Source organism: Spea bombifrons, chromosome 11 (assembly GCF_027358695.1).
Source record: "Spea bombifrons isolate aSpeBom1 chromosome 11, aSpeBom1.2.pri, whole genome shotgun sequence".
In the NCBI taxonomy this organism is placed as follows: Eukaryota; Metazoa; Chordata; class Amphibia; order Anura; family Pelobatidae; genus Spea; species Spea bombifrons.
In genome coordinates, this window is record NC_071097.1 from 31,988,546 (window position 1) to 32,011,692 (window position 23,147).

Sequence of the window (23,147 nt, forward strand, 5' to 3'; positions counted from 1 at the left end):
AACATTAACCCTGTCTGCGCTGGATTTCATGGTATATTAACAGACAAAATTTGAAAAGTGACCCCAAACTCTTAAATGGTAGTGTATGGATGAGTGTAATAACATTATATTTTATGGTATATAGACATTGTTAGAAGATTTATTGCCCCACCAGCTATCATCAGAATTGTCAATAATGTTGGTTAGTTGATCCTTCACCGTGAGTATGTGAATAAAAAAACACTCATCCCCTAAAATTAGTTTTTATATAAAACCTGTGAACGTTTAACCCAACTGTAAAGAGTGTTCCATGAGGCCACAACTGATTATGATGACTTGGGTCACAATCAATCAAACACAAAAAGTAGAGGCAACATACTATTACTACTGACTTGACGTGAACAAGCAAGCAACCAAACATAAAAACAGATTGAGATGGAAAAACAATGGATGTGGGAAACTTTTTGGGGGGTTGACCATACATGAGGAGAATATAAGATGATGTAGCTGGGAGAAGCGGGGAGCCAGCCGGGAGAATAAGAAGAACAAGAAGCGGAGCAGCCGAGAAGGAGACAGAGAAGCAGAGACACGGAAGTGGTTGTCGGAGAAAGTAGGGAGACATTAAGAGAGAGGGTGTGAGAGAATGAGAGAGAGCATGAGAGAGTGAATGAATTTCATTTAAAAAAAACATTACGCATGTATGCATTAGGGGAAAGAAAATGCTAAATTTTACCATACAGAGAACTTTATTCCAAGTATTGAACAGTCAAAAACATTTTTTTCTCCCGTAAATTGCCACATAAATGTAATAATGCCACATTTCACTACCCGACTCGATTTTTAATGTAAATAAGATTATATAAAATCTTCTGATAAACTTTCCTTTTAACATATGGATTATTTTACAAAAGTGCTTGAAGTTTTATTACTTTTATCAGAATATCTGTACAGAAAACATTTATTCATTTAAAGAAATGCGCCTAAAACTAGTAGTTTTTTTTTTATGACAAGGACATATTACATCATCAGAAGTTTTACAAAATTAGCTTTTTTTTTCTCCAACATTTACACACTGTTCATGTTTTAAGATAGGAAACCTTGTTACTGGTACCATAGCAAAGATAAGCCCAAGGTCAAAGGCTCAGGAATAATATTTAATATACAATTTTATGTATATACATATTTATTAGAACAAAAACATCACCTATAGGTATAATGAAAGGCAGACATATCTGAGATGCATAACTCCATAGCTGGGGGCCCAGTGGACCAACATTATTCTTGAACCCCCCCATATGTTGGTCAGAATTAGCGCCGTAGCGGAGGTCTAAGGCTTTGTTGGTTCCATGTGTGACATCTCTGAAAAATGGTGGAAAGGAGGACGCGAGGGACCCCACCAAGACACAGACCTCCACTACTTGCCCATTTCACCATGCCGGATATGGCAGAATAGGCGGGTGCAGAATAGCTGGACCCCTAGGACCTGCAGCATGCTCGAAACCACTTGAAATACCACCTTATAGTTCAAACATTTATATATTTACTGAAACAAAGGAAATGTTTTCTGGATAAGTCATTGTGAGCTTCATAGTTGTACAACTGCAAATAATATGTCAATGATATATTATGACGTCAGTTCTTTCCATAACGAACATAACCTTACAAAATCATGTAGAACCATGAACATCTTTCTTCACATTTTTTGACATTTCTACAAAAAAAAAGAAAAAAAGCTTCGTAAGCCTCTCGTTGTTGTAACTAATATAACTGGTATTTCATTTCAGAACTAAGCGTAGTCGAAATCGTTGGGGAATCAGTGCCAGTCAAAAGACTGATTAACCATTTTGTAAAATTTGGCGTTATGTTCTTTGAAGTACGAATGAAGTTGTCCTAGAACGGTTTCATTTACCACCGGGTGGGGACGTCCTTTCGACTCATGTAAGCATCGCTCCCTCCCATCGCTTCGAATGCAGTAAAATCCCTTGGTCTGATTAAAGTAAAAATTGGACGACACAATTCTTGGGGGAAGGTTAAGAAACCTTTCGACCTTCCGCAATTCAGTTAGCGGCGTTTTGATTAAAGTGTTACCATCCACGATGTGAATCTGATCCAAATTAAAATACTTCAGCCATCTATCCATGTGAACATCATACAAGCTTCTCTGGATGGCTTTATATTTAGTGTTGAGGACGCCATTTTTAATGACGATGTCCTCAAACGCCTGAACGGGCTTGTGATTTTCCAGTCTGTTGTAATATACTTGGGTATAATCAGAAATGACTCTCTCGGTGGGGTCTCTTAGGATAAGGAGCAGTTTGATGGAACTATTCATATCATGGATTCTTTCTGGTGCATGTGGAGCAGTGAAATAACCTGGTGTCTTCTCAATGGTAATTTGATTTTCATAGGAGAATGGCATTAAGTTCTTGTACCACTCGATCCCTTTCACATAGTTCTCATCCCAGTCGAAGAAGTGGACCTCCGTGGCAGCCACCACTATGTCAGAATGGATGTCCAGCATCTCAAGTAAGGCTCTGGTCCCACCTTTACGAACGCCGACAATTATTGCTTGAGGTATCCGACGGCTTGTGCCCAATGGAATGGACTGTTCGCTTGTATTGCTGTATTCCCCTAATTCTTGGTAGGTCGCCTGTGTTATTGAAGCATTGGTCAGCAGGTAGTTCTCGATGGGAGAGGCCTGACTTCGAGTCAGTAGAAGGATTGCGGAGATAAGTAGAATGGCCATGTAGAGAAAAAATGGAGCAGTCACTTCCACAAAATGCTATGTTTGGCTAAAGAATAGGAGTGTGCCTGGGACTTTAGGAGTTTTGATGAGTCGAACAGATAACTGGGAACTCTGTTCAGAAGCATCTAATAAAAAAAGAAGAATATACAGTCAGAATACAAATTTATTATACACTCGCATTCTAGAACTATGTTCAACTTCAATGTCACTATTTCTATATAAACATTAACTAAAGGCATGTTGCTTAGAAACCGTAATATTGTTTACACTACGTTTACATTTCCGCACAGAATATTGTAGGAGCATCTAAACTGTACCATGTGTGTGATTTTGACAACTGAAATCGAGCGGAGTTTATACATAGGAAGCTAATTAGTCTGTAATACGTTCATCACATCAGCGAAGGTTTTTGTGGGTGGGAGAAATAGCTGTCTCATAAACGAATGCACAGCTAAGCGTAAACATACCGTAAACATTCTGACTGCATTCACTTAATAGAATGTAAACATTTGTAAGTATATATATATATATATCACAAAATATATATATTAGACGTGTGCATTCAGATTCGTACAAATTTTGTTTAATTTGTTAATTCAAATGTCCAAAAATGAGGAGGATGCCCCAATGAAACATACAAAAACTAAGGAGACAGCTCAGTTTGAAAGGTGTTGGTTTTCATAACTCTCTCTCGCTCACTCTCACGTTCTCTGCAGAAGGAAAAGCGGAGACACCAAAGCGGTTGTCGGAGAAGGTAGGGAGAGAGCGAGCGAGCAAGAAAAACAACAAATTTCATTTTTTGATAAGAAAAAACCCTCTGAATTTCGTCCAAACCAAAAGGGCAGGAAATGAAATTCGTTGTCCCAAAACAAATGGATCAAAAACGAGACAAAAATGTATAATATATATATAATATATATATATATATATATATATATATATATATATATATATATATATATATATTCCCTACATTATAGGCCATTGCTATAGTTACTATAAACGTATTGCATGCTATGCATGTTATTACTTGAAATGTCAAATATTGAAAATGGGTATGGAACAAATGTGTGTGTATGAGTGTGTGCGTGTCTATGTGTGACTGCAATTCCTTCATTATACAAAACCACATCCATAAGCCCTTGGCCAAAACAAATTAAGTAAGTGTCTTGATGTGAATCCAACGTGTAACTCTGGGGGTAAGGGACATTCAAAACGCTAGAAGGGGAGGAAGGCAGAGATTGATGGACACAGACAAAGTTATGGAGGAACAGAGAGATCCTCTCAAGGTTTGCGTAATGGTCAGCAGATACTCAAGGGTTGAAGTGGAAGCCAAACGTTCACAGGGAAGCAGAGCCTCCTTGCCAATTGCTAATTATACTTGGAGGCTGCCATTGCCAACTGTTAAAAAGCTACTTGGCAAAAAAAAATCATTCTCTTAATTATGAAAACCTTACTGATTTAGAGTGGGAAAACGTGTCAGTACGTGTTACTGAAATTTTACTAATGGGCTCTTAACAGAGCAATTGCTCCAGGGTTAGAATTTTTAAAGATTGACCAGATTTTAAGGGGACAGTCATCTGTAAGAGTCTCTTGGTTAATCTGTCTGCCTGCAAATGTCCCCTAAACCCCCTCTAAAAGCATAATGGAAAGGTAAATATGAAAATAAGCTTAGAAAAGGTCATCGGCAGATAAAAACCATTCTGTATACTATTCCATGTATCTAATACCATCTCAGTTAAGTAATATTTACCTTTAAATATTACTTACCTTAACCTATAAAATCCTAGACCATTACAAATGTGTTAAGAAAATCATGTATATAATATAATTGTGCAATATGCAAGTGTGATATTAAATTGTGTTTAAATGTAGGAATTATGGGAAAAATGAATAAATACTTTTTTGTGTTTTTTTTTTTTTTATACAGAACCTTTTCAAATTGCCCTGAACTAGGAACTAGGATCAACCTGGCACCATAGAATATAGAATATAAGCCTTATGATTTGCATACCGGGAAACTTCCCATGGCAGGCTACTCGGAGGTCCCCATCTCCTGGGGGGAGTGGCTTCGTGTGGGGGTGGGGCTATATAGAGGCAGAACTAGCCCAGACTACCTTTAATTGGTGGGAGCCAGGGAGAGTGGACAGGGAATAAAGCAGAGCTCCGTCAGGGACTGGCCATTGTCCAATGCCTTTCCTATGCTTGGAGAACGGATGAAGTGACTTGGAGACTCAGGAAAGCAAAGCTTTACCCGGAGACTCTGGGTCAAACTGAGAGAGTTCCCAGGTATTACTAAACAAGTGATTAATATACTTTGTACATGTGCAGGCATTCATAAATAGGAAAAGATAAACCATGTACGATGTCTGTTGAGTTACGTACTTTTAGCTTAGAGGATGACCGTTCTTGGGTGAAATATAAGATTCAAATTGATTTGGTCACAAAGAACACAGACTAATGTGTTTTGCAGAAATTATGTTGCCCAGTAGAAGCCACAATAGAACGCTAAGTACTAAGGGTTGTGACATTCGAGATTAGTCTGTCTAGATTCTAAAATAGGTGACATCTCTTGACCTCATTTGTCATGGGGTGCTATATCGAGTATACTTGACAGCCGAAAAGGAAAAAGGAGGACAGCTTTTATTCTGCTAAATGCTGCCTGACAGGACCCATGCTAGCAGTATGCTGACAAACATATGCAATACACCTGCGCGACGCATTATACTGCCTCCCAAATAATGCGTTTAACTATAGCAGTCAATGCGAACTTTGATTTTCTACTCTCTGGTTCCCGGAGGAATCAGCATACCCTCACTTGTACTCATCAGCTTAATAGTTTATTTGAGGGAGGCAAGAACACATTTGATGGACTAGATAATCATGGTTGTTCCGCATTTTGGCCAATGTATTATTTGCCCAACCTTATTATTAGAAGGCAATTATTTCGCTAAATGTTCCAGGGTAGGAATTTATAAAGCATTGGTTTTAGTAAAAAAAAAAAAAAAAAAAATCTCACGCAAAAAAGCCATGGATGAAATTTAAGGTTTTCTTTAACCCTTAAGTTTCACTATTATATAAGACCAACCCAAATGAGCTTCATCTACAAGACGCCAAGGTTATTTACCATTTTCCATTAGAATTTTTCCAAAAGCAAGGTGTTTGTGCTGATATGCACTTGATTTTCGGAAGCTATCGTACTGATAGCGGACGGCTGCAGACTCACGCTGATGATGTCAGGACGTGTCATCAAGAAATGATCATCTCAGGTCTGAAACCTAGACGGAATCTAGTTAAGATCCATTCTATCGATCAAGGTGAGCAAAGCATTGCAGGAACAGGTGGCTTTCGGTGACATTCAAAGGACCCCAACATTTTCTTTTACATTTTAGTTGCTGCTATAAAGTTAATGCTATTTAAGTAGTCAAATAAACACTATATTCAATATTTTGTAATTATTTATAAAATGCAGCTTGTTACTATAGTAAGGAATTTACTCTAACATTACTAAAGATACATGTAAAAGGGGTCTTTTCTAGACAGATTGCCGGGGGAGATTAAGCTCCATACTTGCTCTGAAAAGCATATTTTTTTTTTACTTTCATCCAGGAGGTAAAGTTGGCAGCTACACTGCAGTGATTTTTTTTTTTTGTCAATTTTTCTATATTTCACTTTTATATTTATACTCGGAGATCTGCCAGTTATATCAGAGACGAGCAGTATGTTAGAGAAACTTAGATTAGACTGTTCTCAATGGACCTTATAGCATAACACAGGGGCTGAGGAGGTCGTATTCAACTTAAAATAATACTACAACTTATAGTATGCAGTCAAGCACATAAACACATCATTTGTACCCAACACCAGTCCCATTGCAAGTAGCTAATTTTTTTTTTTACATTGTTTTGAAGAATTGTATCCAAGTTCACTTCAAGTGAAAATCTTTTAGAGCTGTATGTCTTTTATGATCACAGTTACTGTTATAACTTATTAAAACTGTCTATGGCTTGTGCTTTTAACTTGTCAGTTTGTAATTAGGTGGGTGTTTATTAGACTTCCGTATTCAGATACATGTACTCTTTAATCTACTATCTACTATCTTTGTACGCATCTTCTCAGATGCAACCCAGCAGGAATTTCCACCTGAATGGCGGTGCTTGTGGTGACGTCCTCTCCCCAATCTTCCAATTGGGGGGGGGCATCACTGCAAGTGACGTCATATTGCCCTCAATTCAAGGGACGGCAAAAAGATGGTGCTTGAGTTGACGTCCTTCCTTGGTTGCGTCCGTGTAGGTGGTGATAAAGATAAAAGATAGCAGATTGAAGATTAAAGATAGAGGAGAAGAAAGAAGATAAAAGATGATGAAGAAGAAAAAGATGCAGAAGCGGTCGGCAGAGAAGTTAGGGAAACATTTAGAGAGCATGAGAGAGCAAGTGAATGAGATTATGAGAGTAAATGTGGGCACCGGGCAATGAATGGGCCAAAAATCGACAGAAAAATGTGTCCTATTTGCACATTTAGTTTTTATTGCTTTTTTATAACGTGTACACACCGTTACATGGGTTTATTTGTTGTTTTGAATTGTAAAATGCAGGATGTGGGAAAGGTGACAGATCTTTTTGTTCCCACTAAACCTTAGCAGTTTGAACACAATGGCAATGTATAACAAACTAGTTTCAAATATTTAGCATGGCAGACACCACCTGGATGTGAAATGTAGCAAAAATCATCTTTATTCCCCAAACTTCATCAACATTGACCAACAGTATTCTCCATTTCGACCATACAAAAAAAGTTGTAACTTTCAGAAACTGGATAAAGTGTAACATAACGAAGAGTTAAATAGCCCAACAAGATAAAATAAGGAAAAATGAAAATGTTTCAACCTTTCGGTTTCCAAGGTAGCTCTCATCCCTATTCAAGCATTGTTGTTTGGAACTTTGGTTAAATAAATGTTGGTCTCCCCAATTTAATTACAAAACTACTTGTCAGTCTAGAACAGTAACCTAAATTGTTAAAAGTCACTAATTGAGATCGGGAGCTTCACCAACAACGTGGGTTTTTGGCTCCAATAAGCTATTCCTGGAGCATATTTCCATGGATTTGTATGTGATTAGCATTCCATATCTTTTGTTTTCCTCTAAAAGGGGCAAATCACTGTAAAACTTTTGCTCTTGAGGACTTTTAGCGACACCTGCAAGAGCAACTTTCATGTAAGATCTGTATTTTTATCTTGCATCATACATTATTCTTAAAATGAAAGTGCTAACCCAAGACTCCTGTGAGATTCCATCATTTCACCCTGGGATTAATATGAATACAACGTGAATTGAAAATAAATAATAAATGTATAATTAAATATAAAGCACACACACTAGATAGACACAATGCACAATAGTGTATTTGGAGCATCTGTGATCTCCCCAACTGACCCAAAGAAAGATGGCGGCCCAAGGGAACCTGATCACCCAATACACACACACACACTTACTTACACTTACTTACTTACACTTACTTATACACACACACACACACACATATACACACACACACACACATACACACTTACTTACACTTAAACAAATGTAATTCAAAGACACTGTGATACAACGCAGGTGAGATTACGTGTCTTAGAAGCTTCAATTCTTCCGGTCAAAGCCGAACTCACAGAGCAATTCATAAATAAAATGTCAACTCGTAGAATCCCTCATCTATTATTTCAAGAAGGTTAGATTTTCAATTCCAGTAGGGTCATGATAAGGTTCCACAACAAGCCGATAGTAAGTGTGACCAAAATTATGAATGTTGTTGGCGCGAGGTCATGTGACCACGGAGAAAATTGCATGGCTGCGGGCTTTCCATGCCGAAAAAAGACCTCACTTTCATCTTTCAAATCTATTTTGCGAGATTAAACTACGAACCAGAAACACATTAGTAAACTTCAGCACCCTAATTTCATTGTGAACCTGAATTTTAAACAGCCAAAAGTAACGTTACACCGGCAGCTGATAATATATTCTGTTTCCGAGGAGTTGATGGACCTTGAATACTTTGTACAATTGGTCGTAAGTTCAATTATAATATCCGCAGTGCTTTTACTACATTATAAATATAAATCCATCTTCATACTTGAATATATCACATAAAGGTGTCTTGCATAATTTATCATATGACTAAATGTTATCTTGCATTTGTAATTGTCAGAAAGTTTAAAGGGACTTGGTCCAAGTATATCAGCTCAGACTTAATCTTTCTGTGAAATGTTCTACTGTGCAATTAATGTGAGTTTCAGAAGGACTTCTAAACCAAGAGTTGGGCTACGGTTCTCCTCCTAGACCAATATATTGTTTTCTTTGCCCACTGGTTTATAAAATGAGCTCTGGTTATAAAAGGTGATGCCATAACATAGACTTCATTTAGCAGAACTGGGTTTTTTCACAAAAAATAAATGCTCAATCTCAATACAGTGACATATTCTGGCCCAGGGGTTCCTCCAAGTAAAACCAGGGGAAAAGATCGCCTTCTTGGGCAGTTAGGTCCCCAAATGCATCGCTGCTCAATGGGCCAGTTACAAAGGAGATCTCTGATCTTCCATCTAGCCCGTTTACACCATGGAGGACTGTCCCAGGTCAGGACTGGCTCCATAGTAGGCAGCAAATGGTTCTGCACATGTCTAAAACACGGCGTGTTGGTGTCATATTTATTAAAGTGCTCCAAGGCTGGAGGGCCCCTTTAACCAGAGCTTATTTCGCCTCAAGTCAAATGAGACTTCAGACTTCGTATTTGATCAACTCGCAACGAATACAAAGCCATCGCAATGTGAGGATGATTGCGCTTACAGAGGAGAATTACATGCAACATTGTTTCTTTCCTCCCTACAGCAAAGAAGACTTCATCTGTCTAATTCCGAGAGCTAACAAATTAATGTATAACAGGGACAGTCAGCAGGCACGATATACTCCCAGCATGTCGTCTTTTCTGGATATGTCAAATGAGCTCAAATAAATTTGGTATCACGCCGGCTCCTGCAGGTCTGAAAATATTCCTTTAAATTTGATCTGCATAGAAAGCCGACTTGGCTGCGATGAAATTGGACGGCATTCTCCATGATGTCGTCTGTTGTAATGCGCACTTTTCTTCTCGTAGAACCTACAGCACCTGAGGCGTACATCTGTTGACCTGCATCTACAAATCTGTGATTTTATCTGATTCGAGGCACTAGAACAATAACGAGGCGCAGGAAGCATTCTTCTCGCAAAGTACAGAGTGTCTCGAAGGATAAAATCCTACGATACCACATTAGTCCTCTATAAAGAAAGCAGGTATTGTACAATATTTAGAGCATAAAGCGTTATCTTGACAGTGCACGCAGAAGGTTGTAAGTAATATTACTGCTCTGAATATGGAGTCTAACCATCAATTTTCTTTTTTTTCTTTAAAAAACAGTCACTTTTTTTTAGATTTTTGCTAGATATTCAAAATATTATCATATATGGAAAAAATTATTTTATGGTATCAGTAATACCATTTTTAGATCGTAACCCGAAGCATACCAGTTTGAGCATACTATATGATTTTTTGGGGCCGAAAAAATAATCTTATAAATTATCCACACTAGCTCCTATTTATGCGGAATATCGTAGTGCTTTATTATTGAAAATATTATAATACTGCATTTAATGACATAGAAATAAATCCCCTTTTTGGTCATTTCCAGGGAATTGTTATTTACTGGAGCCAATATCAGTAGCGGAGTGGGTATTTTTTTCTGTTCAGCTGTTTATAATCTGATTTAATAAGTCACAGATATGCGGAACTGGACAGGTTACTAACAGTATATGTAACATGTCTTGTGCTGCAGACCTCAACAGTAAACAGAATATCGAAGGATCGTGGTTGTACTGGTTGAAGGAACATTCACCGCAGATTCTCTGGGGGTCATCAGTGGGCTATATTGGCAAGTATATAGCTAACTGAGCTAAAAGCAAACCACATATAGCTGGACAAGTCAGTGTGGGATCAAGCAAGGCTCAATGTTGACTTTGGCCAAGTTCATCAACAATTAATGAGCAAGACTCAAACCAGGTAATCTTCCACATATCGCCTGGGAGTATGGAAGACTCCCAGCATCTGGCACACAAGTGCAGCTCAGCTTGGGGGTCACTCGATGAGCTAAGCCCAGGGTCAGGTTTAGCTCTGGCAAGGCTTGTGCTGAGCCTGCGGCATCTCACTCACCTCTGCTGCATTCCCGCTGACAACAAGTTTGGACGCTTAAACAGATTTCTCACCCACAATTGTTTTTTACACACCTTAACTGTTTCGGATAAACTAAAGATGTTGCAAACTAAACTCGCACAAATTTTTTTTGTTTCAATTCTGGTGCATTTGTTTTCAGACAACAAATTTAACCTAATTTAACCAAACAAACCTAATTGTCACTCACCCTCATTCACTGAGACACTGAGAGAGAACGTGAGAGAGTGAGACTTTTAAAGCTCGTACAAATCCAAATGCAAGTCTATCGCAAGCATCAGCCTACCAAAGTTTGGTTTATAATTCTTGACATTTTTATTCTTTTAAAGAGACCCATTTCCATACCCCCGACATTTCAAATGTCCAAATCCAGAAATTTGTCCTGGAGGATAAAGGTGGGAATGGGTAGGGCCAGAGGCAGGAGTAGGCAAAGAGCCAATCTCATACTACTCAGCGCTGGAGCATCATGGGATGGTCACATGGGTGCTGCCCAATGCTTTCACATCACCCTAATACAGTCAAGAGAGATCAGAGGAGATGAAAAAGCATGACAACAGGATAGTACCGTAAAAGCATGACTGTCTCGTGAAAACTGGGATACTTAGATGGTATGATTTTCTGTTGTCCTGTCTAAGATTTTAGTCTAATTGAAGACTTTAAACTCGTCATTATGTATTTGCAGAACTCCAGGATTCTGATCACAAAGTCTAACCTAACACAAAATTCCACTCTGTATCAACTAGAACCCTAAGAGCCTTAATTAACATTTTCATTCTTCATTGCTTTACTAATTTCAATGCATCCGAAACAGATTTTTATAAAGAATGTATTCTTAGGACACAAATGACTTGTCATCGCTCTACTGATACATCAGTCTGTATTTGCCATCTGTTTGGAGCGGAGTAATTTGTACAGCAATTGTTGGTATCTCAGTTGGTGGGAAATTGGATCTTATTGTTAAGACACAAGGTTAACCCATTCGACGTCTTGTGAAGATGTCATAGTGACAGTTTGACAAGCCAAGCAATAACATTAAACTACTCTGGATGAGTAGAGACAGGGCTGGCACTACGTGACACCAAAAGACCAAGATACCCTATAGTTACATGTAAGTATTTTAACACAGGTCTTTAACATAAATGTACTGAGTAAATGTACAGCTTAACAATGTATATATATATATATATATTAGAATTTCTTTTTATGTGTATACAGCGGGAACAGTCATCTAAACTATTGGTTTTCTGGATTTACATGATTATTTTTACCCATTGAGTCTGTCATGCTTTGGTTTTGATATTGTTCGTTTTTGGTGGCATCTGACTTGTTCTGACTGCCTTTTATAAGCGTTAGGGGAGATGGGGAGATAACACAAGGACAATAAATTAATTGATATGTTAATTCTGCCACCTTTGGCCAAATATGTCAGCTTTCATAAGGCGAAGTAGTCTCTCACATCTAAGATAAATATCTACAAAACAACTGCCAGTCAAACAACACAAGTTATAGGATGATAAAACAAATACATTTCATTATTCTAAAAGCTTGATCATGGCAGTTCGCCTCCAAAGAGATCTCTGTTTAGATTCGTTCCCACCTGGCATTTCATACATCAAACAAAAAGGTATAAAAATATATAAATTGCTTGTCACCAGGAGGAACATAATGCTTTTCAGAACATATTTTATCAGCCTGACATCAATGAAACATATGAAACCTTTGTAAGCTCTTGAGAACAGACCCTTCAGACTTGCTTAAATATGTCATTATTATGCCTAACCTCACAGCATCACAGCAAAATCTGGTAGTGACCTATGAATAAAAGATAATAAATAATACTTCAAATAGCACTAAATACTGCATATTCTTAATTGGGAACTCACTGTATTTTACCCCGAGTCTTCCGGTGAAGCTCTGTTTTTGGACCGTGTCCACTCTCTACCCGCATTTTACCTGCTCATCATCCACTTTCACCTTTCTCTGTCCAGTTCCCTTCCAGTAAAGTCTGTCTGTGGCTAACCCTACATGTGGCTAGCCCCATCGCATTATGAGAATACCCCCCCCAAAAAAAAACAACTTTGGGTAGCCTTGTCAAGGAATTTCCCCAAGTATGAGTGTCCACCACAAATTATGTCAACAATTTGAATAATGTTCCCAAGTGTTCCAAAGATCTAACACAAAACCCAACACATTCTCCATAGGAAGGATCTGGTCATGGTGGAAATGCTACCTAAGTTTCTTGTTACACTAAATAAGCTAAACTACAAATAAAACACACAAACCAAAACTTTTGATAGTTGTGCCACCAATGGTCTCTATCTTCATCCACAACATGAACAGTATGTTTTGTATTTTTTTTTGTTAAATCAAGTATTACAAGACTGTATTATAATTTAGAATGTTAAATTAAAAGACAAGGACCAGAGAATAATCCCTTTTTGCATGTGTGTCATATTTTGCGGAAAACTGAATATTTCCCTAATCTCTAAAATCTACTTTTCCCATAATGTACATTCAGCAGCGAGTCTGTACAGAAAGCTTACTACGGCAGAGAGGATAATTAAATGCTCACTAATTTTATACACAGCGATGAAGAGAAAGACATAATAGTTTTTATATAATATAAAATAAGCAGTTTACAGGATATTTTTCTCCCTGACACACACAAAGAGGTTGCGTAGGCATATCAATCACTATCAAGTGTTAATAGGATTTAGTGCCCAGAAAGAAATATGATGTATCGTCTATGATTAAATCAGTGAAATGCAAGCTCAGTTCTGAAAGTGCAGCTGGACAAATCAGCCTTTAATGATATAAACCCTGAGCATAGTGGTCAGTCTGTAGAGGCTATTTCATGGTCTACTAGCCTACACAAGCTTTGTATATCAACGCCTGGCATCACAAAGAGCTTGAGGGTGATCATGGGGGGGGGGAGTTAATCTTTCAATTCCATAGTTTGCAGATGAGCATTAATAATGAATTATTATTTATCAATATTATTTATTGATTTTTATAGTATCTTCATATTGTGTAACACTGTACAATGGTTAAATAGGACACTTGGTCTTACAAGGTACGGAATGCCCTGCTCAAATGAGCTTACAATCTAGTAATATGTAAAGATCGGAAGAAAGAGTCTTGAAGGTCTTGAAAGCCTATAGAATTCTACTTCTAGAAGCAAAGGTCCACCAAAATGTATCACAAACTTCCCAAACTGTGTTCTCTGGGACATAGCTTCCCTTCATTGGTTGATGCCAGAGAAGGCCCCTGCCGGTGACCAATAGAGTCGCTCTTACAGACCTTTAAAATTCCGGAACCAAAGCTGCTGCATTAACCCCGTATTAACCTCTGCTAGAAAACCGGGAGTAACAGAAGAGTCAAACTCTTTGTCAAACTCTTGGAAAGTTGTGACTCAAAACTATAAAACTCTTACAAAGCTGGGGAAAAAGACCACTTAAAAAAAAAAAAGTATTTTTAATGTATTCTGAAAATATTTAGCCTTTGTGATACTGCTAACTTTTTAATGAAGTCTTTGAAGCCAGTGTCACATTTCTTTTTCATGTCTCTCTTTAAATATTTATTTTTACTGGTGGTGTTAATTTTGATGGGATCTTTTGAAGACATTTCTACCACCTTTTCTGTAGTCGTGCTGCCAGAGACGTAAAGAAAAAAAAACAGAAGAAGATTTTTGTACCTTTCCCTTTTTTTATATCATAATGCCTACACGTTTCTCCATATTAATGATCTTTTCCACTGCGGGGTATAAAATGAGGTATCTGTAGGATTTCAATGGCTTCTTCAACCCACTGTTAGCGCTAAAGCATTTATAATACCTCCCCACCCCCTGAAATATCTTTTATCTGCTGTCTGTTATTTTTTTCTTGCATATTCTTACACTTTTACTCTGATTTCAAGCTGTCCATTTAGGTATTGTTTGCTTTTTATCATCTGATGTTTGGTGTTTCAACTCTATGGATATTCTTTTTTAGAAGAATAACAATGTTACCAGGTTAGGCTTGCATTCAAATAATAACTACATGGAAATATTATGGAAAATAAAACAGTTTTGATTTTCTGAATAACTCTCTCTGTGAAAAATGTTAAATTAAAAGTTATTTTGACTAACTGCTCCTCAAGCACTCGTCATACCTGCAGACTCTCCCGATGAAGCACTGCTTCCCTGGGTCTCCGGGCCACTTTCCTCTTTCTCTGAGATGGGTAGCTGTGTTTGGTCACACTGACTTTCCTTCTTACACTCAGCCCGCTTATGGCAATCTGGGACTAGCTCCACCTCCAGGTGTGGCTATGCCTGCCTCCATGCAAAGCCACACCCCAGAAGAGCGAGTGCTGAATGGCCCAACCCAGGAGGTTCTCAACCTTGTTAGGTAATCAATGCCAAGTTTGTTAATGGGGAGTTCTGTATATCACTTATAAAAAATAGTATATAAAGCTAGAATAAATAATTCTATTTGAAGTGCTACAAAAGCTCCACTGAATTTATGGGGTTCAGTTCATTAATAAAAAAAAAAAATAAAAAAAAATAAATAAATAATAATAAAAAAATAAATATATATATATATATACATATCCTACATTAAATGTGATCACTTTTGCAATGCATTTAACACCAGTTTCCCCTTTTTTTCATGTTTCACAATTGTAACCAAGAAATAAAATTATATTTTTGTGAAGCTATATTTATTTTAAAAATCAAACCTTAGAGAAATATCAGGCTATAAAGTAGCTTTCCTTCACTCAGATTCACCAAAATTCTAATATTTCTACAACACCATTAACTCGTAAAATCTTTACATGATCCATACCGGTGACACAGCGTGAACGATACCAACTGATATGATAGAAACAGACAAGGTTAATAAATAAATTGAATTTGTGCCTGGTACGATGTATACGGAATTATCTAACAATTAAAGAGAGATAGCTGATGGCAATATAAATCAGAATAAACTGATTAGGAAAATAAATTAAATCTCTTCGAAATATGAATTGTGGATCGAGAACAGATGATATCTGATAATCTGAGTCTTGTATTAATAAATATGCCCAACAGCTCGTCAATTCTGCAAACAAATAATTGTCAGTATTAAAATATTAGTTTGTTCAGCTGAAATACATTAAATCAACTTGCAATATAACATCATATCCTGACGCCCCAACTTTAAAGGACTCACGGAGCAAAATGACAACTACACAGCCCTCCAAAGAGTTAATATGCCAATTTAGGAGAGATCTCCCTTTTAACTGGCCCATTGCGCAATGGTGTTGCAGGGAGCCAGAGGCTTTCTTTAGAATATTGGGGTTTTGTTAGACAATAAAAGGGAAACCACATACTTTTGTTTCAGTGCATTGTGTAAATTAAATAACACAATGAAAAATGTACATTGTAAAGGTTTAAGATATTATATGTCATAGTAGATAGTGGTAGATACAATTTAGTGTTTAAGTAAGGTGATAAGTGAATTATTTCAGAGGTTATAAAGATCAATTATATAACTATGAAAATAGATAGGCCTAGATTCTTATTTTCATTTAAACTCAACTTCCAAAAGGCTTTGGAACTAGATTTAATGTTAATATTAATGCCAATTCCATTATAAGATGATGATAATAATAATAATAATATAACTATGAAAAAGACAGGCCTGGCTTCAATTAACACAAAGACGCATATTGGAAATAAATTTTATTATTATTATTATTATTATTATTGTTATCATTTATTTTCATTTAAACTCAACTTTTTAAAATGCATATCCTTCCAAAAGGCTTTGGGACTAGAACTATGAAAAAGATAGACCTAGCTGAAATTAACAAAAATAAGAGTATAGGAGATAAATCAGAAAGTGGCCTAAAGATTTAATTCAAACAAAGTGAACAAAACAGACGGATTGAGATAAAGCCTATGTTTTATGCAAATAATTAAGGCAATAATTTATGAACATATGCAGGGTGTTCGATAATTGTGTTTGGAACTGTTGCTTAAGGGCTTGTGATTTATTTTAACAAGGTCAAGTCATGAATGTTTAATCGTAATATGTATATTCCGTCATGTATATGGATGGCTCGTAAATCACGACAATAAATCTGACAATACAAAGATTTAAATTCCTTAAAAAATATAAATTATATTCTTGGTGCCAACATTAATGAGGAGGAGAAGCATAGTCTTTTTTTTGCCTTTTGTCTTTTTCCATGAAGCAATTAAGAATCCAATTTAACTCTAGAGTCATAGAATGAATTTCTATCAGGTACTATTTCTCTGTGAAAGCTTCATGGATGAGATTTATTAGGAATAACTGATACATAGTTGATAATATAATAGATTAAGTCTTCAGTCTTCGATGGTGATAACTTTTACTGGACCAACATAAACAAAAATGTATTTGTCGCATACGCTTTCAGTACCACAGATGTCTCATCTTTAGATAGAATCAAGAGAAGAGGTCTCTGAGGTCCATAAAGCATATGTGACTGATGTTCTTCATTGGTAGGCCAAGAAACTCTATTGGCTTCCAATTAGATCAATAGTACAATCCAATAAAATAGTTCCTTCATTGCTCCATGAGTAGCCATAATTTTGGATGAACAATGTTTAAATTATTATATACATCCTTGAAGACCCTGAAAATAACCGTTCAATGTATTCTTGAAAGCCTCAACAGTGCTTGTGGTCCTCAACTTCATAAGCAGCGCATTCCAGAGGTTTACCACCCTTACTGTAAGATTAAATGAAGCCGTGTCTCCTTTATTCTTAGCGTGTCATTATCTGGTGTGCCAGCTCAATGAAGATGTATTCTCTTGTTTTAAATTTGAAACATTAAAACAAATTTAGGAGTTGAGAGGAATTTATCAAATCATCTTTGATCCGCTAATCAAGATACAAAGGGGAGTTTGAGATCTGCCACCATATACCATTATTAAATATGTCTTTTTTTATCTAATTGACACCCGGCATCTCGCCATCTGTAGGTTTTTCCAGTTTCTGTCTCTATAGACAAATAGTTGAGCCAAATAAACTTAAATATCTCTGGAAATAAGGAAAGCCAGTGTATATTCCAGGAAAGGTTGAGATGGGGTTATATTATTGGCTATGTATTAATTGTTACTCCTTTAACCCCTTAATGACAAAGCCCGTACGGGCTCAAAATTCATTGTTTTCAATGAGTTTAGGGACCGCCCATTGTCCTAAAGGGTTTAAAAACATATGTTTTATTGCCACCAGTGACATATTCTTGACTAGGTCAACCAGGTCCATGCCTAGGACGGAAAGTCCAGGAGGCGGCTGTCCCATCAGGGGTAGATTATCCTCTTGAGGGATTAGGTTCCCCTGGTTCCCGACTGCTCGGCCGGCAGGTTAAAAAGGAGATCTTTTAACCCGATGTATATACACCACTGATAAGTATAACAATCAAACAAAACCTCCGTCCTGACTGGGCCATTCCATTGGCAGCTATGGCCATAAAAGTACTTGCCACTAAAATCCCTTTTTTCCCCCTAAATAACCCTTACATATTTCTGTTGTAATGGAAAAAGCAAAACATAATTTCAACAAAAAAATAAATAAAAACAAATCTGCGTGAAAAAAGAAAAAGAAAACCCAAAATGCGGCCTGAAGATTCAAAATTAATCAAAATAGACGGTCCAAAACAAATGCTATTTCATGTAAATAACTCAACTTAGTAATTGGATTTGGAATTGTTTCTTAAAGGCTTATGATTTAACACTTTCTGAATATTTTGTTCTTGTATAATTGTGAGTTGTGATATCTGATGATTTATGATAAAATATTCTTGCAAAGTCAGCCATATTTGTGAATAAAAATATTAATGATAAATATATATATATATACAGATAAATGCCTCTTCTAGAATCATGGTGTCATCGATCATATCCAACTAATCTTAGTATCTTAGAACCATTTTTGCAATGATATTTTGTCATTTTAATGTAAGCCGTTAGGAATAAGAAACAGATCATTAACATTCCCGTTACGTTGCATGAAAAATATTCTTACCCATTTAAAGTAATGTCATAAAATACATGTGAAATGTTCTCAAAGTACAATGTGCAATTAATTATTTGAACACGAAAATTCATCTCCAAAAGGCAATAAACTACAATTTTTAAAATAATTCTCTGTATTGCACAAAAAACATTATTTGGTGTACATGGTAGGTTTGATCCAACTATTTTAGCCATTTTTACTTGGTTTTTTTTTAGAGTGTTTAGAGAAGGTCATCAAATATTAGCTTTGTTTGTTTAAAGTTAACATTTTAGGGAGCCCACGCATATAATATACTACAGGGCCGGTCCAAGTAGCATCACACAGAGATGGGAACATGATGGAGTCACGTAACATGATGTTTTATGTATGTGTAAGCATGTGTGTTAGAGGGAGTGTGTGTTGGCACTAATGTTAATGTGTGTGTTAGCATGAGTGTGTATGTGTGTGCATGCTAGCATGAATGTGTATGTGTGTGTGTTGGGGGGTGTGTGTGTTAGCTAATTATGTAAGTGTGTGTTATTGTGAGGGTAAGTACATGTAAGTGAGTGTTACAGTGGGTATGTAAGATCTTTGATGTAAAAACAAGTATCATCACCCCTAGTAATCTCTAACATACTGCCACCGAACTCGACAGCTAGTAACATGAAAATGTCTACACTGCCTACAGACATTGTTTACGGACAACAAATTTGGTTTCCTTAATCATCTTCTCTCATGCTGTCTCTTACTGTCATTCACTCTCTCTCACACTTTCATTCACTCTCTCTCATACTCTCTCTTAGTGTCTCCCTATTTTCTCCACCAACTGCGTTTCGTTTTCTTCATCGGCACGTCTACTCATGCCTCTTCTTGTTCTTTTGTCTTCTTTCTTCATCCGCTTCTCCCTGGGATTAGCTACATTAACAGGTGCTCCTGGAGCACTTTGGCAAAAGGGAAGTGTCTCTGCACCCCCTCTCCCCCCAATTGGAGGAATGGGGAGGAGGCAGCCCCCCATGGCTTCTTTTGCAGGAGAACTCCAAGAGGCCAGAATAATGCAGACGGATCCGTGGAGAAAGTGAATAGCGCCTCTGCACCTCTCTTTCTTCTTAAATCCATCACCATTATTCTGGCCTCTTAGGGTACTTCCACAAAATGGCGGAGCCTCAAGGGAAATCCTCTCCCCAGTCCTTCAATTGAGAGAGAATGTGGAAGTGCTCAGGGAGGCCTGGTTATTGGAGCTAAACCTGGGAAGAATACTCCATAGATAGAAGACAGAAGAACAAAAAGCGGCAAGAGAAGAAGCAGAGCTGCGGAAAAGGAAGACAGGGACACAGCATTGGTCAGTAGAGAAGACATTGAGGATGACATTGAGAGAGCATGGAAAATTTACGACTCTGACAGTCTAATGATTACCTGTTTATAAAATACTTAGGCAATGGTTAAAAGGGAAATAGAATGACTAAATTCAACAAATTCCTCAAATGAGGCATTCAGCAAACCAACGGGGGAGAAATATTTAACTGTAATCCAGACGACAAAGTTAACTGGCCATCGGGTAACACAAAATGTCCCCTTTGCACTTGAACGATACTTCGTGTTTTCTTTCGTCTTATTTTTTTCTAAAGAACAGAAGTAGGAACACTTCAACTTTCGACGCTTGAAAACAACTTTCGTATGAGACCACCCGATGACCCGTCACAGACCTTTATCTTTTTTAAATAACCAACATAATAAACGTTGGCAGATTATAGTAATTCTGGAGGAACAGCAAATAATAGGGGATGTCAAATCTAACCGATTTTACATCACTTAAGCTTTCACGCTAATACATTGTCAATGCAGTAAATGCAGATAAATGTAGGTTATTATGATTTACTTACAAAAAACACCAAATGTGTACATAATGAAAAGGTGGAATAGCTCAGTAGAAAGGAGAACACAGTACGGAAAGGAGCTAAAAATATTTAGCCAAAGGTGAATTAGGTAATGAAAAGCTTTATAAAATGAACCCAACAACATTAAAAGATAATTTGATTATTCTGTATAATACAATAAAATAGCAACATTAAAACTGTGTCCGAAGCTCTCTAACTTGAAAAGATCATTAATAAATCATTTACAATTCTATATCTCAGCATATGTTGAAAATATATAATAATAATAATAATTATTATTATTATTATTATTATTAATAATAATAATATAAAATTATTATTATTATTATTATTATTATTAAATAATACATATAATTACATATCTTTTTGAAAAGATGAGTTTAAATTAAAATAAATGTAATAAAAATAATATTATTATTATTATTATTATTATTATTATTATTATTATTATTATTAAACTCCAAATACATATATTTTTGAAAATAAAATAAATGTAAAAATAATAATAATAATAATAATAATAATAATAATAATATCCCATTAATTTTAATTTAAATTCCACTTTTCAAAATGCATATATATTTCAAGTTGGAATTCATGCTAATTCCATTATAAGAAATGAAAGTCTGCACAGGATAGATATGAGTGATACAAATACACCAAAGTGCTCATAATTCTTTGAGTGGAAAAGGGCAGACGAGCCTTCGTTAGGAGAACCTTTAAATTACTGATACATTTAATGCTGCTGCAAGGCCATTAAAGCCATATACGATAACTGCCCTATATGTTTTAATATTTTATTAGAGATTCGGCTAGTGCATCATTCTAAAATATACCTTCTCATACTGATGAGTTTATTTTATGGAGAAAATTTGCATTGCTTCACCTTTTTAAATTATTGATTACGTTTTTCTTTTTTTCCAAATTGTAAATAGGTCGCTCAAACAAACAATCTGGCAGTTTAGACAGACTTTTCTATATGTGTAAATGTATTATAATATATAAGTAGATATATATATATAGATATACAGTATATATAGATATAGATAGATAGATACATGTATTGGATATTCAAATTTCTGTTTCTGAATAAGAAAGGGTGGGGCTTACTGGTTATTGAGGAAAGGCTTGACATGCATATGGGTGGGGCTAGCTTCATCTAGTCCTAAGTGGGTGGGGAATAGGAGGGGAAGTGGGTGGGGACTGGGCATGAACACTGCTCCCTTTGCCGGACAAAGAGCAAAGTGACCCGGAGACCTAGGAAGGCAGTTCTTCACATGGAGACTCCGGGTCAAACCTGGAGAGCTGCCAGATAATCACTCTCCTGTTATCATCCACACCAAGGCAGCCTGAATCGATCAACAAGAAGCAGCCTATCAATACGGGAGAGATACATTGACGGGGAGAAATAATCATCCAGAGATGGCTGCTCCCACTTAAAGTGGGTTTCTAATACTTACTGTACTGTACATGCTGTATGGCAACCGAGAAGAGCAAATCAACATTTTAATTAATTTCATTGCGGTAGGTGACACTGGTTTAATGTTATGACCCATCCTAATTCTAAGCTAGGTCTTAAGAAGTAACCTCGATAATTCTGGGTTTCAGTTGCGCTTGAATGCCCTAACATCACATTAATTTTTTTAACCATGAAAAAATGATTATATATATATATATATATATATATATGTTTAAAAATATATAATATACTACATTAAAGTTTAACAGGCAGTGTAAGAAAGAAAAAAAAAAGTTTCTTGTAATCAAATTGCGCAGGTGAAAATAATTAGGTGCGTTGGAATTAGCTTTCCCAAATATTCTCTCCGTGTATCCAAGGTTTCCCCCCCCCCTGTCATCTCTTTTCAGCGCAGCCCCTCTCTTGAATTAAATCTATTCTAATTAGTTTCATGGGAATATTTGATAATGCCTTTCTCACTGAGACCTTAGTTACTCACCACGAGGAAATTTCCACCTGGGGAGGAATAACACTAAAAAAGTAATTAAAGTTCAGTTACAGTGTGTTATGTGAAATACTCTGCTTTAATTGCAAAGCTGTGATTTTCATTGTGTTGTGAGTTGAATTTCCATGGTGTGTTACTGACCATGATACTACCCGACAAGCAAGGGAGCTGACTTTTCAGTTTATATCATTACACCCAAATGTTCCTCTTTGGTTATGCAACTAAGTAAATCTGCAGTATATCTATTTTGACCTATTTGACAATAAAAAGAAAAACTTTTTCAATTCTAAAAATCAGTATATCTTAA

General features: G+C 36.5%; 1 protein-coding gene across 1 annotated transcript in view; it reads right to left on the minus strand.

Annotated features, from left to right (window-relative positions):
• Positions 1–1,551: 1,551 nt before the first annotated feature.
• Positions 1,552–23,147, minus strand: part of LOC128468535 (heparan sulfate glucosamine 3-O-sulfotransferase 1-like) — a 62,490-nt gene continuing 40,894 nt past the window's right edge. The window contains exon 2 of the mRNA XM_053450289.1: positions 1,552–2,850. Within this exon, the coding sequence (XP_053306264.1) occupies positions 1,793–2,725 (933 nt within the window). The 5' untranslated portion in view covers positions 2,726–2,850 and the 3' untranslated portion in view covers positions 1,552–1,792. The remainder of the gene's footprint in view (positions 2,851–23,147) is intronic.